Source organism: Eurypyga helias, unplaced genomic scaffold (assembly GCF_000690775.1).
Source record: "Eurypyga helias isolate BGI_N326 unplaced genomic scaffold, ASM69077v1 scaffold27080, whole genome shotgun sequence".
Classification (NCBI taxonomy): Eukaryota; Metazoa; Chordata; class Aves; order Eurypygiformes; family Eurypygidae; genus Eurypyga; species Eurypyga helias.
The window spans coordinates 9,453-22,275 of NW_010226727.1; the positions used below are offsets into that span (position 1 = coordinate 9,453).

The window sequence follows — 12,823 nt, forward strand, 5'->3', positions numbered from 1 at the left end:
TTCAAGTCGAAAAACTTGTTTCCTTCATGGAAAAAAAGAAAAAAAGAAAGAAAGAATGCTCGTAGAACATACAGCAATCACTCTAAAAGTAAATTTTAGAGCTGGTGATCCAAGCATGAGTATTTTACACACTCCTGTCTTACCACATAACAGAATAGCAGCATGTTTGTATCTTTTCTAAAAGATTGCTAACATTTGTTTTATAAAAGTGGTATGTGAAGAATTTTTTTATTGCTGCCTCTATTGACTAGCATCAGCACTTACTTCTTGCGGTCCTTGTCTCTCTTCAAAGTAACAGGGGTAGAGACAGATGCTTGTGACCAGAGTAATTCAGCATTAGTTTTCTTCTCAATAAACACGGCTATTTCATCTTCTAGAACTTTTTTCATTTTCTCTAGTTTCAGTTTCACTTCTTGATGCATTAGCATACGATGCTCAAATTTAGCCTGTACCTGTTTAAAGAAAGCACAAAAATTATATTTCCAACTAGTAACACAAGGTGGTGGTATGACAATACAAAAACCCTCTGCAACTGAACAGTAAAACCTACCTCCAACTTGTGTTAAAAGTCACAAGACATTGCAGCTCTTTGCCAAACCTGATACGACTAAAAAACAACAATCCAGAAAAATAAACATCCGTATTAGATTGTTGGCGTGAAAGCCAGGCTACTGCACACAAAGTACAGGTGGAAACCATGAAGGGTACTAAGGGAATATGAGATTTCCTACTAGATTTTACTATATTTTTATTGTATCAAAAATGAGGAGGCTTTTAGAGAGGAAACAGTTACCACCGGAAGGAGTAAAACAGGACCTGTCAAGTAGAATTTACTTCCCTAAAACCAAGTGGGCAAGGAATCATGCAGGCTTTGGTTACATAGGTATGCATTTTCATATAGACATAAATTTTAATATGTATATTAATTACATCTACATATTAATATGTACACACACAGTAAGTCTGGTTGGGGGAGTTACTTGTGGGCTGCCAGAAGTTAACTGCTTTTCTGCAGTAATTGTTCCCCGATTTTCTTTTGACATATTAATGGATTTTACTCTCCAAATGCATTTTGACCAGGGTAAACATATTATGAAATTGTACATGACAACCAAAGGGTATTTCACCCTTCCTCACCTCCCACCTCCCCAGACATAAACTCTCCTAGAAATCTAAGAAATAGGTAAGATTATAAATATAACATTATGCCTGTTTTACACAACAGAGTTGTCAGATTTTATATGTGTGTGTATGTACACCATTTAGTTATTTCATTGCAACAGTTAACCAGATACACCGCAAAAACAGGTACTCCAATAAAAAAATTCAGGGTAGAAACAGTAGGGTCCAAAGCGACTGTGTGTCTCAGGAGAGGTAACGCTGCAGATGGCACCTCCAAGTTTCCTCAAAATGAAGGGTGTGAAAGCAATCTTAAGAACAAAACACATTTCTGGTATTCCTGAGTTTCCAGATATATACAGACACTTCTCAGAGAATGAGCAAGAGTATAGGACAATGTTCTTTAGGAGCAACTGCGTGATCACCTTCCCACCTCAGGAACTGGGAGAACTAATATCCATAATACAACTGCAATGTGTAGAGCTCAGAGAAACCACCTGGTATAAATCATGGAGGGAAAACATCAAAGAGTATCACAGATACCGCATAAGACCTAGCTGAACCTAGGTTGAACATGGGCAAGTATTCTTCCAATGGGATAGCCTTGTACTGAGAAGGACTGAACCTGATTTTTTTTCTCCACAAGTGGCACTGGGGACTTAACAGGCTTAGAAAACAAAGTACTAAGCTGCCTTCTTGTTTGAAACATTCATCTGAATACCTCAGAAAAACTGCTACATGTTTGCTGGGAGACTGAGGTACAGAAAACAACATTAATAAATATACACAAGTTTCCAACTCCAATTAAACTAGTGTTTGAATATAAACACACATGACCACAATAGAGTCTGGCAAAAAGCAGATGAGAAGATCCTGTTTCGCCAGTCCAGCTTGACATGACTAAAACTGCAACAACATATCCAAGAAATGTTCCACATCTCCAAAAATTCTTAAGGCAGCTGGGAATAGATAAGCTTTTTAAAACAAAACAAAACAAAAGCAACAAAAAAAAACTCCCCCGCTTTCAACATGAGGGTTGAGCTTATATTTAATAACTGAACCTGGAGGTCATACAAACATCTTGCCCCACTCTCTTGGGCTGAGTTACAATGCATGGGATTTTTTCATGAAATCTTGTTTTTTACAGAGAAGCTTACACATGAAAAGCACCTACTGTGGTGCTATGGCATACCAGTGTTTCTCAGCATGCTACTAGAGAAGATGAAGAAATATGCACTCATTCTATTCATCACTCTCCTACTTCACCATATTCCCTCTGACTATTACTTGTCCCAGCTATCCACCAAAGCCTTTAGAGCATAAGCTACCTCCTTCCAAAAAAAGACTGCCATTTATAGAATCTTCTAGGTTGGAAAAGACATTGAAGATCATCAAGTCCAACCATTAACCTAACACTGCCAAGTCCATCACTAAACCATGGCCTTAAGCACCACATCCACGCTCTCTAAAATCCCTCCAGGGATGGTGACTCCACCACTTCCCGGGGCAGCCCGTTCCAGTGCCTGACCACCCTTTCGGTGAAGAAATTGTACCTAGTATCCAATCTAAACCTCCCCTGGCACAACTGGAGGCCGTTTCCTCGTCCTGTCACTTGTCACTTGGGAGAAGAGACCAACCCCCACCTCTCTGCCCCCTCCTTTCAGGCAGCTGTAGAGAGCGATAAGGTCTCCCCTCAGCCTCCTCTTCTCCAGGGTAACCACCCCCAGTTCCCTCAGCCGCTCCTCACAGATCTTGTGCTCTTGTTTGCTTGTGTCTAATCTGCTAATCCAACCAATCTGTGTAATCAATGTTTTTTATTTTAAGCATTGCTGCCCTCAAAATATTAGGAAATTATGAACAGACAGGCATGCTTACCTGTTGCTCAGCTTCTTTCAACATTGCTTCTTTCTCCTTCACTCTCTGCACAAAATGTTGTCTCATCTCCTCCTCTTTTCTTTGCAGTTCCAGGTAGAACTCGTGCCTCTTTGCCTCATAGGCTTCCTGTAGACTGAAGTGCAAAAATGTAAGTGAGTCTCCAGCACGCTACTTTATTCAGTGTGGAAAACCAACCATTTGCAACATTATTTGAATAATTAATATTCATCTGAAACATTAATTTCTACAGCTCCCCACATTAAAATTCATAAACAAACCTAAACAGAAGCAAGCATCGTACCTTTCTAAATTTGTATTCAGGTAAACAACCCTGAGTAAAATTATTTACGCTAACAGCTCCTGGACAATTTACATTTCAAAGTACATACAGCACTTCAGGAATCTCATGTTCTAAAAGACTTGAGTTTTAACCTTCTACCTCCAACATGCAGAACCTTTTTCTTTAAGTTACTTATTAATAAGACACCAAAAATGCCAGAAAAATTCCCCAAAAATTTCTGCATTGTGAAACATCAGTCCTAAAATAGGACATTACAAAAAACAATGCATCTGGAGCATTAAGACAACTAACAAACTGAATATTCCTATATGAAAAAGGAAGGAAAGTAACAGGACCTTCAAAATATACAGCACTCTCTTTATGTCATGTCAAAATTTAAATATGGTAGAGTTACATTAATATAGAATAAATATAAGAGTCTCCAGCATGCTACTTTATTCAGTGTGGAAAACCAACCATTTGCAACATTATTTAAATAATTAATATTCATCTGAAACATTAATTTCTACAGCTCCCCACATTAAAATTCATAAACAAACCTAAACAGAAGCAAGCATCGTACCTTTCTAAATTTGTATTCAGGTAAACAACCCTGAGTAAAATTATTTACGCTAACAGCTCCTGGACAATTTACATTTCAAAGTACATACAGCACTTCAGGAATCTCATGTTCTAAAAGACTTGAGTTTTAACCTTCTACCTCCAACATGCAGAACCTTTTTCTTTAAGTTACTTATTAATAAGACACCAAAAATGCCAGAAAAATTCCCCAAAAATTTCTGCATTGTGAAACATCAGTCCTAAAATAGGACATTACAAAAAACAATGCATCTGGAGCATTAAGACAACTAACAAACTGAATATTCCTATATGAAAAAGGAAGGAAAGTAACAGGACCTTCAAAATATACAGCACTCTCTTTATGTCATGTCAAAATTTAAATATGGTAGAGTTACATTAATATAGAATAAATATAATTTCCTACGCGGTTCAACATCCAAAAGATCGGATTCCAACGTGCATCAACCAAAACCTCAAGATAGCCTGATTTTTCCTGAATCCTCTCTCCCAGAAGAGGATATCGCATACATGCCATGCTTCTATTTAAAATTATATAGGAAGTATAAATAATTCAGATCATTGAGCAAATGTCTGGCAACAGAACAAAACAGCAAGTAATTTAAACATTTCTTTACGTTTAAATCTATGACTCTCTTTGCTCTTTTTTTTTTAAAAGAAAGTTACCCTACTAGACTTTTCAGTACACAAGTCAATTTTTTTCCTCGAGACAACAGGTACTTGAGAAATTTTTTTGTCACAGAAAATAAAAGATGTTGGTAATTTATGCACATGCTACTAGAGGTTTGACATTTTCTGTGTGTATACAACCACTGCTATCACCACAGGAAAACTTCTGCTTTTCAGGAGAAAAGGAATGGAGCTTGTACACAGCTGCCTCTCATACACCCAAGAGCACACTACCTTTGAAAAGCATCCCTGCTTAGTGACACAAGCTCTTCCAACATGATGTCTACCACCAGTTTCTCTAAGTCACAAGATTCCAGAGAGGCAGGATTGGCGGATCACAGCTGTGCTAATAGTTACTACCAAAACCAAAGCACCTGTCCAGTATCTCATAGGATACAGGGCTTATGAATGGGTCGAAACACGTATAATGTTCTAGCTCTTTATTCTGGGGCTCTTCTCTTACACCATTCATCTCTTCCAACACTTCCTGAGTGCCGACTAGTCAGCCTCTCTCAGCTATCATGAGTTACTGTCCTTTGCCAGGTATCTCATGCCCTCCACTCTCATATAAGATATAGATGTATATTAGATTGCTTTATATTTTTAACACAAACACTTCTGTACCAGTTTTTAAGTCTCATCTTTTTTATTAATTCTATTAAAACAGTTTGTAAATGGAATACTTACAAAAAAGGACATCTAAAAACTTAATGATTTAGAGCAACAGTAAGCTTAAACACCTCTCTTCTATATTTAAATTTATGATGACTGGGAAATTTCCCAATCCTAAAGTTTATTATTTGTATTCAAAACATAATCAAAAGAGAGAGGGGAATTATCTCAAAATTGCACATGAAGACTTAATGTCTGTAAGATCTCAAGGTCAGAGCACTTTTCCTGTTATGCAATACATTGCAACAAAATAAATTCAGATGAATGTTTTGGGGTTTCTTAGTTTTTTTTAATCAGCTGTGAAGGAACTTAGGTCATCCTGAAATCATAACTACCATGTGAAACAAGGGCACATTTTTCACACAGGTATATGAATTCACACTATCTTTAAGTTTAGACAGTGTATGTAATAACAATAAAGTCAGAGCACAGGTTTTTCAAGTGCTAGCAATCTCACCACACACACCTTTGGGCCCTATGTCAGGTCTGCTAGCTAACATGCTGCCTTCGGGTGCAATAAACCCGCTAGAACAAGTGCTAGACTAAGCTAGGATGCTGCAATCGCGCCTTCAGTTCATTATGTGGACATCTTTAGACACAACCTAAGCTAGTTCGTGACATAAAAGCAATTTTGTCTTGAACATAGTAAAAGATTAAGTTTGAAGGCACTGGGTTTACTAAGTAATCAAATTACACATACAAGGAAGGGGAGAAATAAAAGCGTATTTTTTAAATCTCCCCTCTCCGTGGACTGAAATGTTCTGGAAATCACAAAGACAAAATCCAACTTTTTCCCCTTCTGTGCTTGACATATCAGCAACATAATGATCCAAATAGTCTTGGTTTTCGGAGGTTTGGGGAGGAAGGGAAAATAGTTCACCAAATCTTAAGTCAATCCTTTCAATGTTTCTACATCCACTGCTCTCAGCAGAACATTTTTCTGGTTTCCTGGAGACTGGTTTCACTGCTTCTCATATAACACATTATGAGAAAAATTCACAGCTTCTCTCATTCTTCTGGGCTGGACCTCTAGAATTTTACACTCTACAAAACCACTTGAAAAATTCAGATGTTAATGATATTTAAATAATGTGTTCTTATTGCGGTTTTGGAAGAAGGGGAGGGATTGTGAAGAAAGTCTATACTTCACTAATCCACTACATACCTGAATCCTCAGCATACAGCACTGTCACCTACCTTTCTACAGAAGCATAGCTGTGACATGCAGTTTTTCTATCTGCGTAAGACTTAGAACATGGAAGCCTAAATATAAAGATGCAAATCAAACATGTTATGTTCATAAAGACTGAAGTTAATTCAACCCTCAGTGGAACACAATGTTGGTACACTTTGAACAACACAGATATTTACACAGTATTTTACAGTTTGTTCATTGAAATTTTAAAAAGCTTTAAAATTTGAAAACTGTATTTGTAATTTTTTGCATTACTTTCGACTATCAATTAAGGTATATCAAAAAAAATTTTTAAAAATTGAAAGTTAACTAGTGGTAGGTATTTTCAGCATGGTCCCTCAAGTCGGTGAACTACATAAGTTGGTATCAAGTAACACCAAGGATGCGTCAGATGTAAACAATTACCATTTTCCCACTGGAGGCATGAAAAACAGGTATTTTGGATGCGGTACTGTCTTCTCATAATGAGATTAAAATACTTAGCTCAAGCACAAAGGCCTGTGGTTGGTTGGATGAATTCCATTCCCAAGTGACTTCTTAAGGAAGAAGTCTAACAGCCTTTCAGATATGAGGCTTCCTTCCTTAGAAAAGGCAACTAGAGTCACACCAACCTTCCTCTACATGTGAACTTACGTTAGTGAATCCTTCCTGTTTTCCTGTCAGCATCTTCAAAATAGACTGAAAAATGAACATGCTTTTGTGCGAGAACCGCAAGGTCTGAATATCCCAGTTTCAGGGAGGCATAAAGCATAGAATACACGATCGCTCACATACTGAGAAACTGAGATGTTTATGTCACAATTATCTTTAACTTCAGTTATGATGAAGAACAAATTGTAATTACGAGCACAGAAAAACAACTAAACCAGGGAAGAATTATCAGAGAATCCAAATATGCAAGCATGCTGCCTGAATATCCCTCTCCAGCTTTTTTCAACAGACTCTAGCCTATTAGTTTTCATCTTTCAAAACAAGAACGTCCCCTTCAGCAACAAGATAGGTTAGGTTGGAAAATGGACTTGCAAAATGTCCAACTTCAAAACAGTAGTAATGATCTCCACCCTTGTAAACATTTAAGCTTACTAGGTGTGTACATATTTAAAAGTTTGTTTGGCTGGAAGCACTCTTCATATATAGATTTCTGTTTTCAACTATCCCAAATTTTTCCATTCTGGACACCTCTGCAATTATCTGTTGCTGAGACTGGCCTGAAACTAGGAATTCAGGTACCTAATGGACATAATTGGACCATCTAAAAGTCAGGACTAGACGATCCACATAAAAAAAAAAAAAAGGTCTATCTTTACATTTCAACAAAAAAGAAAAGCAAATCCCACTTTTGAGTATTAAAATATTATAATAAAAGCACTTCCTGAGTTTTACGTGTAACAGATGCTGCATAAAATATATAAATCACTCTCCCAAATACTCTGCTATCCACTGATTTCATTACATGAATTTTGCAGCAACAGGTTTTCCAAGCCCATTCCTGATCAGATGCTTTTCATGGCTTGGAAACCAAATTATACTTATATGAATACGTTTAGCCTTAGATGTTATCCCATTTATCCCCTGCAGCATCATATGACGGATTCTTCATTTTTGAAGTGGTTTACTCCACGTTATATTTCAATCTGATACTGTAATTCTCATAACCTTTTGGAACAATACTCCACTACAAGGCTGAAGTATTCATTAAAAAGCTTCGTAAATTATTTTTGCAAGGTGTATGAATGAGGTTGAGTTCCCAATTACCCATTAATTGAAGTTATGCTAATTATTGTTATCCAATTTAAATAAATAATGGTTTGATAAAATGCCATATAAATCAGGTGTCCTGAAAGCAGCAGAATAGCCAAAATTCTATGCATGATTTTATGTTCTATTCTCTCAATGACTGTAATACCCGAAGTTCTGCCTACACCCTTACCCCTTTTTAACGATATAATTAGTGCCCCTCCATACTTCCTAAATATTCCTTACTTATTTTGTGTACCCTCGTGGATCCTTCATATGCAACAGCCGAAGCTACTTCCAAATCACCGATGACCTTCTCATAGGTCAGTAGCAGCACTACCAAGCTCCCAAGAGTTTCAAAAGACAGTACTTCATTCAGAGGTAAGGATTTACTGGCAACAAATCCACACTGGCTGGCCAAAAACTCGTAGGAGCAGAGGTCATCTGCTTCTCCTGCAGTGAGAACACTAACCATGCAATCCCCTGGAGGTATCCAACTCTTTACTGCAGTTTGAAAATGGAGAGCTGGTTCCTGAGTTATTTAGGGAGAGACTAACAGACTGATCATGTAAATTTTCCCTGGAAATCTGGTTAACGAAAAACTTAATTCCTAAAATGAAGTTGCAAACAAACAAATTAAAAAGTTATTATGACACAAATTCACAAAAAATATAGGATTAGGGAACAGGTATTTTTAAAAGTGTACACAGGACAGTTGTTTCTGACTACTACTATCTTCCTTTTCCCTCCTCATACCTAGTAATAAAGATGCAAACATATTTTTCCATCGTGTGCTGAAACCATCTCTTTCTGTGTCTTCTGTGAAAATCTCTTACATTTCTGGACACAAGAGTCTTCCGGTATCCCATAAAAAGAAAAGCTTGCCAACATGTTTTTTCCACATGTTAAGACTGAAAGCCTTTACAGATGTCTGCCCACGACTTACCTCACAAGGTAGCTGAAAATCCAAGAATTACTGGTTTTGCTTTGCACTGGTATACAATTTTGGAGGAGTAAACTACTGTTGTACTTTTAAATCCAAAAGAGTGGCACAGGAACTACACAGGCAGCTTTTTCATGACACGCCAACAGGCAGGGCAAGTTAGCTACTCGAGTGTCAGTGTTCAAATGCTACAAATCCCGGTGCAGTAAAATCAGCCAATTATTCAAGTCTAGCAGAAATTTTCTAAATTTACATAGAATAACCCAATTCAGATTACCGAATTTAGTATGCAGACAGCTACCTCACGGATGCAAAATATGACTTCTCAACATGAATTTTGATTATTATTTACACACATAGCATGAAATTTTAATTATCAGTCATATACTGCTATGCAATATTAACTAAGCTTTGAAACTGCAGTTCTTAGAATCCATGTGTAAATACTGGAAACATCTTTAAGGACAAGGAGGATGACAATTTAGTAACACATTTTTTTCCTAGAAGAACAGGATCGTCCCTATTCTGAAAGATATTTAAATTTACAAGTCAACACAATGGGAAGCACTTAACTTCCTCTACAGAAAGTGACGTTTTCTACCACACTGCCGAGGATGACGCTTTTTACTGTTTCCTCAGTAGCTTCATAAAACACCTTATGGTTAAGCCTACATTACTCTGCTAATTACACTACACACTGATCCTCTAAATTCTCCTCCTTTTTTATGGTATCATAAAAAGCCTCTCCCAAAGGATCAAATGCCTCCTCTTTCAGATCTCAGTGTCATTCACTATGCCACATAACCGAGGGATAATCACGCATTCTAGATCCAGTCCCACCTTTCATGTCACAGTAAATCTGGGAAGAAGTTCATTTTTCTAGATTCTTACAGAATACCTGTTCTCATCCTTTCAAAACCATGACATTTTCAATAGATCTATTTACCAAAAGTAATTAAGTGTATTATCTTGCCACAAACCTCTCAATAAACTGACATTTAGTGGGCTACACATGAAAACCACACACCAGAGGGAACTTAGCTTTTATGTATCTCCACCAAGCAATCCATTTCTAAAGCAACTTCTGAAGTGCAAAATACTATGGCATTCTGATACAACCCTGTCACTTTATACCATTGGTAAAATGTGAACAATTTAGGGGTTTTACAAAGACAATTATTGCATTTCTGGAACAAAGCAGTTCTGTGAACATTTATTTTTATAATTCAACTCTTGAGATGGCGACACACTGTGAAATTCAAGTTCAGAAAAGCCAAAGACACTGCAGACAATATTACAATGAAGCAATCCCTAAAAAAGTCTTTCCTTGGACAAAGATAAGAAGATATCCACTGTTAGTGTATGTTCTTAAAGTTAAACCTAAACCCAATGAAAAGTCTACGGTCAGCTTCAGTGGGTTTTAAACCTCACTCACCTTGGGTTCTCTCTTTACAGAAAGGATTTATTCCTTTCTTGTTAGGCAAAGGGAAATGTCAAGAAACCACTATGATTCATGGTCAGCTCAAGATCATGTAAATGAACTGATCTTTAAGTGTGCCTTGACATTAAGACCTCAGAAAGAAGTGCTCACATCCAGCATCTTCCTTGGCCACATTAATCTTATTTAATTATTATTGTTTGAACAATATATAAATTAGACCTAGTCAAAGTGAAAGAAATGCTGCTCCATCAACATTCTATGGCAACTGCAACAGGGGAAAGCAAATAATTTAAGCCACTAAAAACAACTATTTGGAGGGAAAACTCTTAGAAGTCATTTATTTTTACAAGAACAAAATGGGTAACGACAGTCTGATCGCTAAGTAAAACCAGAAGTAAACAAACCAGTGGGTTCAAAGCACTGGAAACTGGTTTTAATGCAAAGTCGTATTTTGTTTTCATGTCTGGTATTTCCCACCATGACTATGGAATAACAGCAATTTGCTAAACAGTGAAGGCTTGAACAACTCCTGAAGCATTAGTTCTTCCCTGTCAGGATTCTGACAACTTCAAAATATAGTCCCATGTGTAAAATAACCAAAGGAAGTTGGAAGAGGGAGAAGGAGATGACAGAATTGGAAATAAAAGATTAAAGAAAGTGGATATAAAAACTGGATATAAAGTGGATATAAATACCTCCTGCAGAAAGCAGCTTTACTACATGAAACAACCAAGTGTCTCTGACCCTCTTCTTAACTTTCCTTTGGAATTCTCTATTAACTTCCTACAGTCTAGCAAGAGATTTCCTGACCTGAAAAGGCTAGACATCTGTTATTATGGCGGATAATGTGGGTAGCCAACAGTGCAACCAACAATTTTGTAGAAGTTATTGCTTCAGTTCCTTCTGAACTTTGAGTCCAATCAAACTGTTGTTCAGAATTAGACATTATTAAGAGAGAAAGTAAAAAAGCATGCTACTAGATGATGAAAACAATTTAAAAGGCATAAAGTGCATGTACCTGAAGAAAAATTACATTCTTCCTGACAAAAATTAAAATCCCCAGGCTTATTCGAAAAGAGAAAGATTTCAAAAATACAACTTCCTTGTATGCTCTTAATAGCAATGACATATTATCCCATATATTTCTCCATGAAGATAACTGAATGAACACCTACATACTTACTCTGATTTTAAAAATCCCAATTCTTTCCCTCTCAGAAAACCTATGCTATGCATGAACCCTGAATTGGGCTGATAGAGTCAAATGTGAAGTGAATGGATGCTGAAAGCGATGCTGCACATGAAGTCCTTTACCTGACTGGTTTGTTCTCAGGACCAATGTCTCTGAAGCCCATCTCTTCCAACCGGCAGCGTCTGTACAACTCATAATGTTGTGCATGAGTCTGCTCTCTTAAGTCTTCCATATTTGTACAAATAAGCATCTCGCGAAGCTTCACAAAGTCACAGTGGTTCTCATTTTCCACTAATCAGTTAAAAGAGGGAGGTTTTATTATTATGCACAAGTAGCAAAATTGTCAAAATATATTTTAAACAGTGTTGATATTCATTTATTTCATTTACTAACTATACTTCCAGGAAAATCTCTCTCTGTTTATTATACTTCTTATACTTCCTGATAATCTCTAATATACACACTGAAGGACTAACTGTAAATACTCGTGAACATGTTCCAACACATCCTGACTTCCTGTTCAAGTAACAATGGTAAATTTCTCTCTTTTGTTCCCTCTTCTTTACTGACAATCATAAAACTTGGAAATTTGGTCGTGCTAGAGGCACTGCCACCATACCAACCTACCCAAATACTATATACCGCATCTCATAGCTTGATTCCAGGGATTCCTCAGTGCTGAAACTACCAATTAGTGCACAACTCAAGTATTAATTGCTAAACTCCATAAACTGTTGATCCAAAATACAGTCAATATGGCAGCAGTGGATAATACCAGCCCCTTTTAGTATATAAAATAGAATATAAAATTTCAACAACAAAAATCCTGTCAAAATACCTTTGAGAATTCATTTACCTTGTACAATGCCCCAGGGGTACTGACGAGCTCTCACCATTTTGTTTCCAATTTTCACCTTTTCCATACTTCCTACTACAGCAAATGGCAAATGTCCCTGTAAGAGTCACACCAATATAGACTTATCTCTCAGCATTACATCAGAACTGAAAAGCAAACACTTCAGAAATAAATCGGGGAGGGGGGTGGAAAACACCATTTCAGGAAAAGCCAGCACGCAGTTTCAAACTGGAAACCACTTTGA

General features: G+C 37.0%; 1 protein-coding gene across 1 annotated transcript in view; it reads right to left on the reverse strand.

Moving 5' to 3' along the window:
- Positions 1-260: 260 nt before the first annotated feature.
- LOC104504300 (septin-10-like) overlaps positions 261-12,823 on the reverse strand; it is a 29,197-nt gene continuing 16,634 nt past the window's right edge. Inside the window, exons 7-10 of the mRNA XM_010154261.1 lie at positions 12,580-12,676; positions 11,846-12,014; positions 2,995-3,127; positions 261-452 (exon numbers count right to left, since the gene is read on the reverse strand). Coding sequence (XP_010152563.1) covers positions 261-452; positions 2,995-3,127; positions 11,846-12,014; positions 12,580-12,676 — 591 coding nt within the window. The remainder of the gene's footprint in view (positions 453-2,994; positions 3,128-11,845; positions 12,015-12,579; positions 12,677-12,823) is intronic.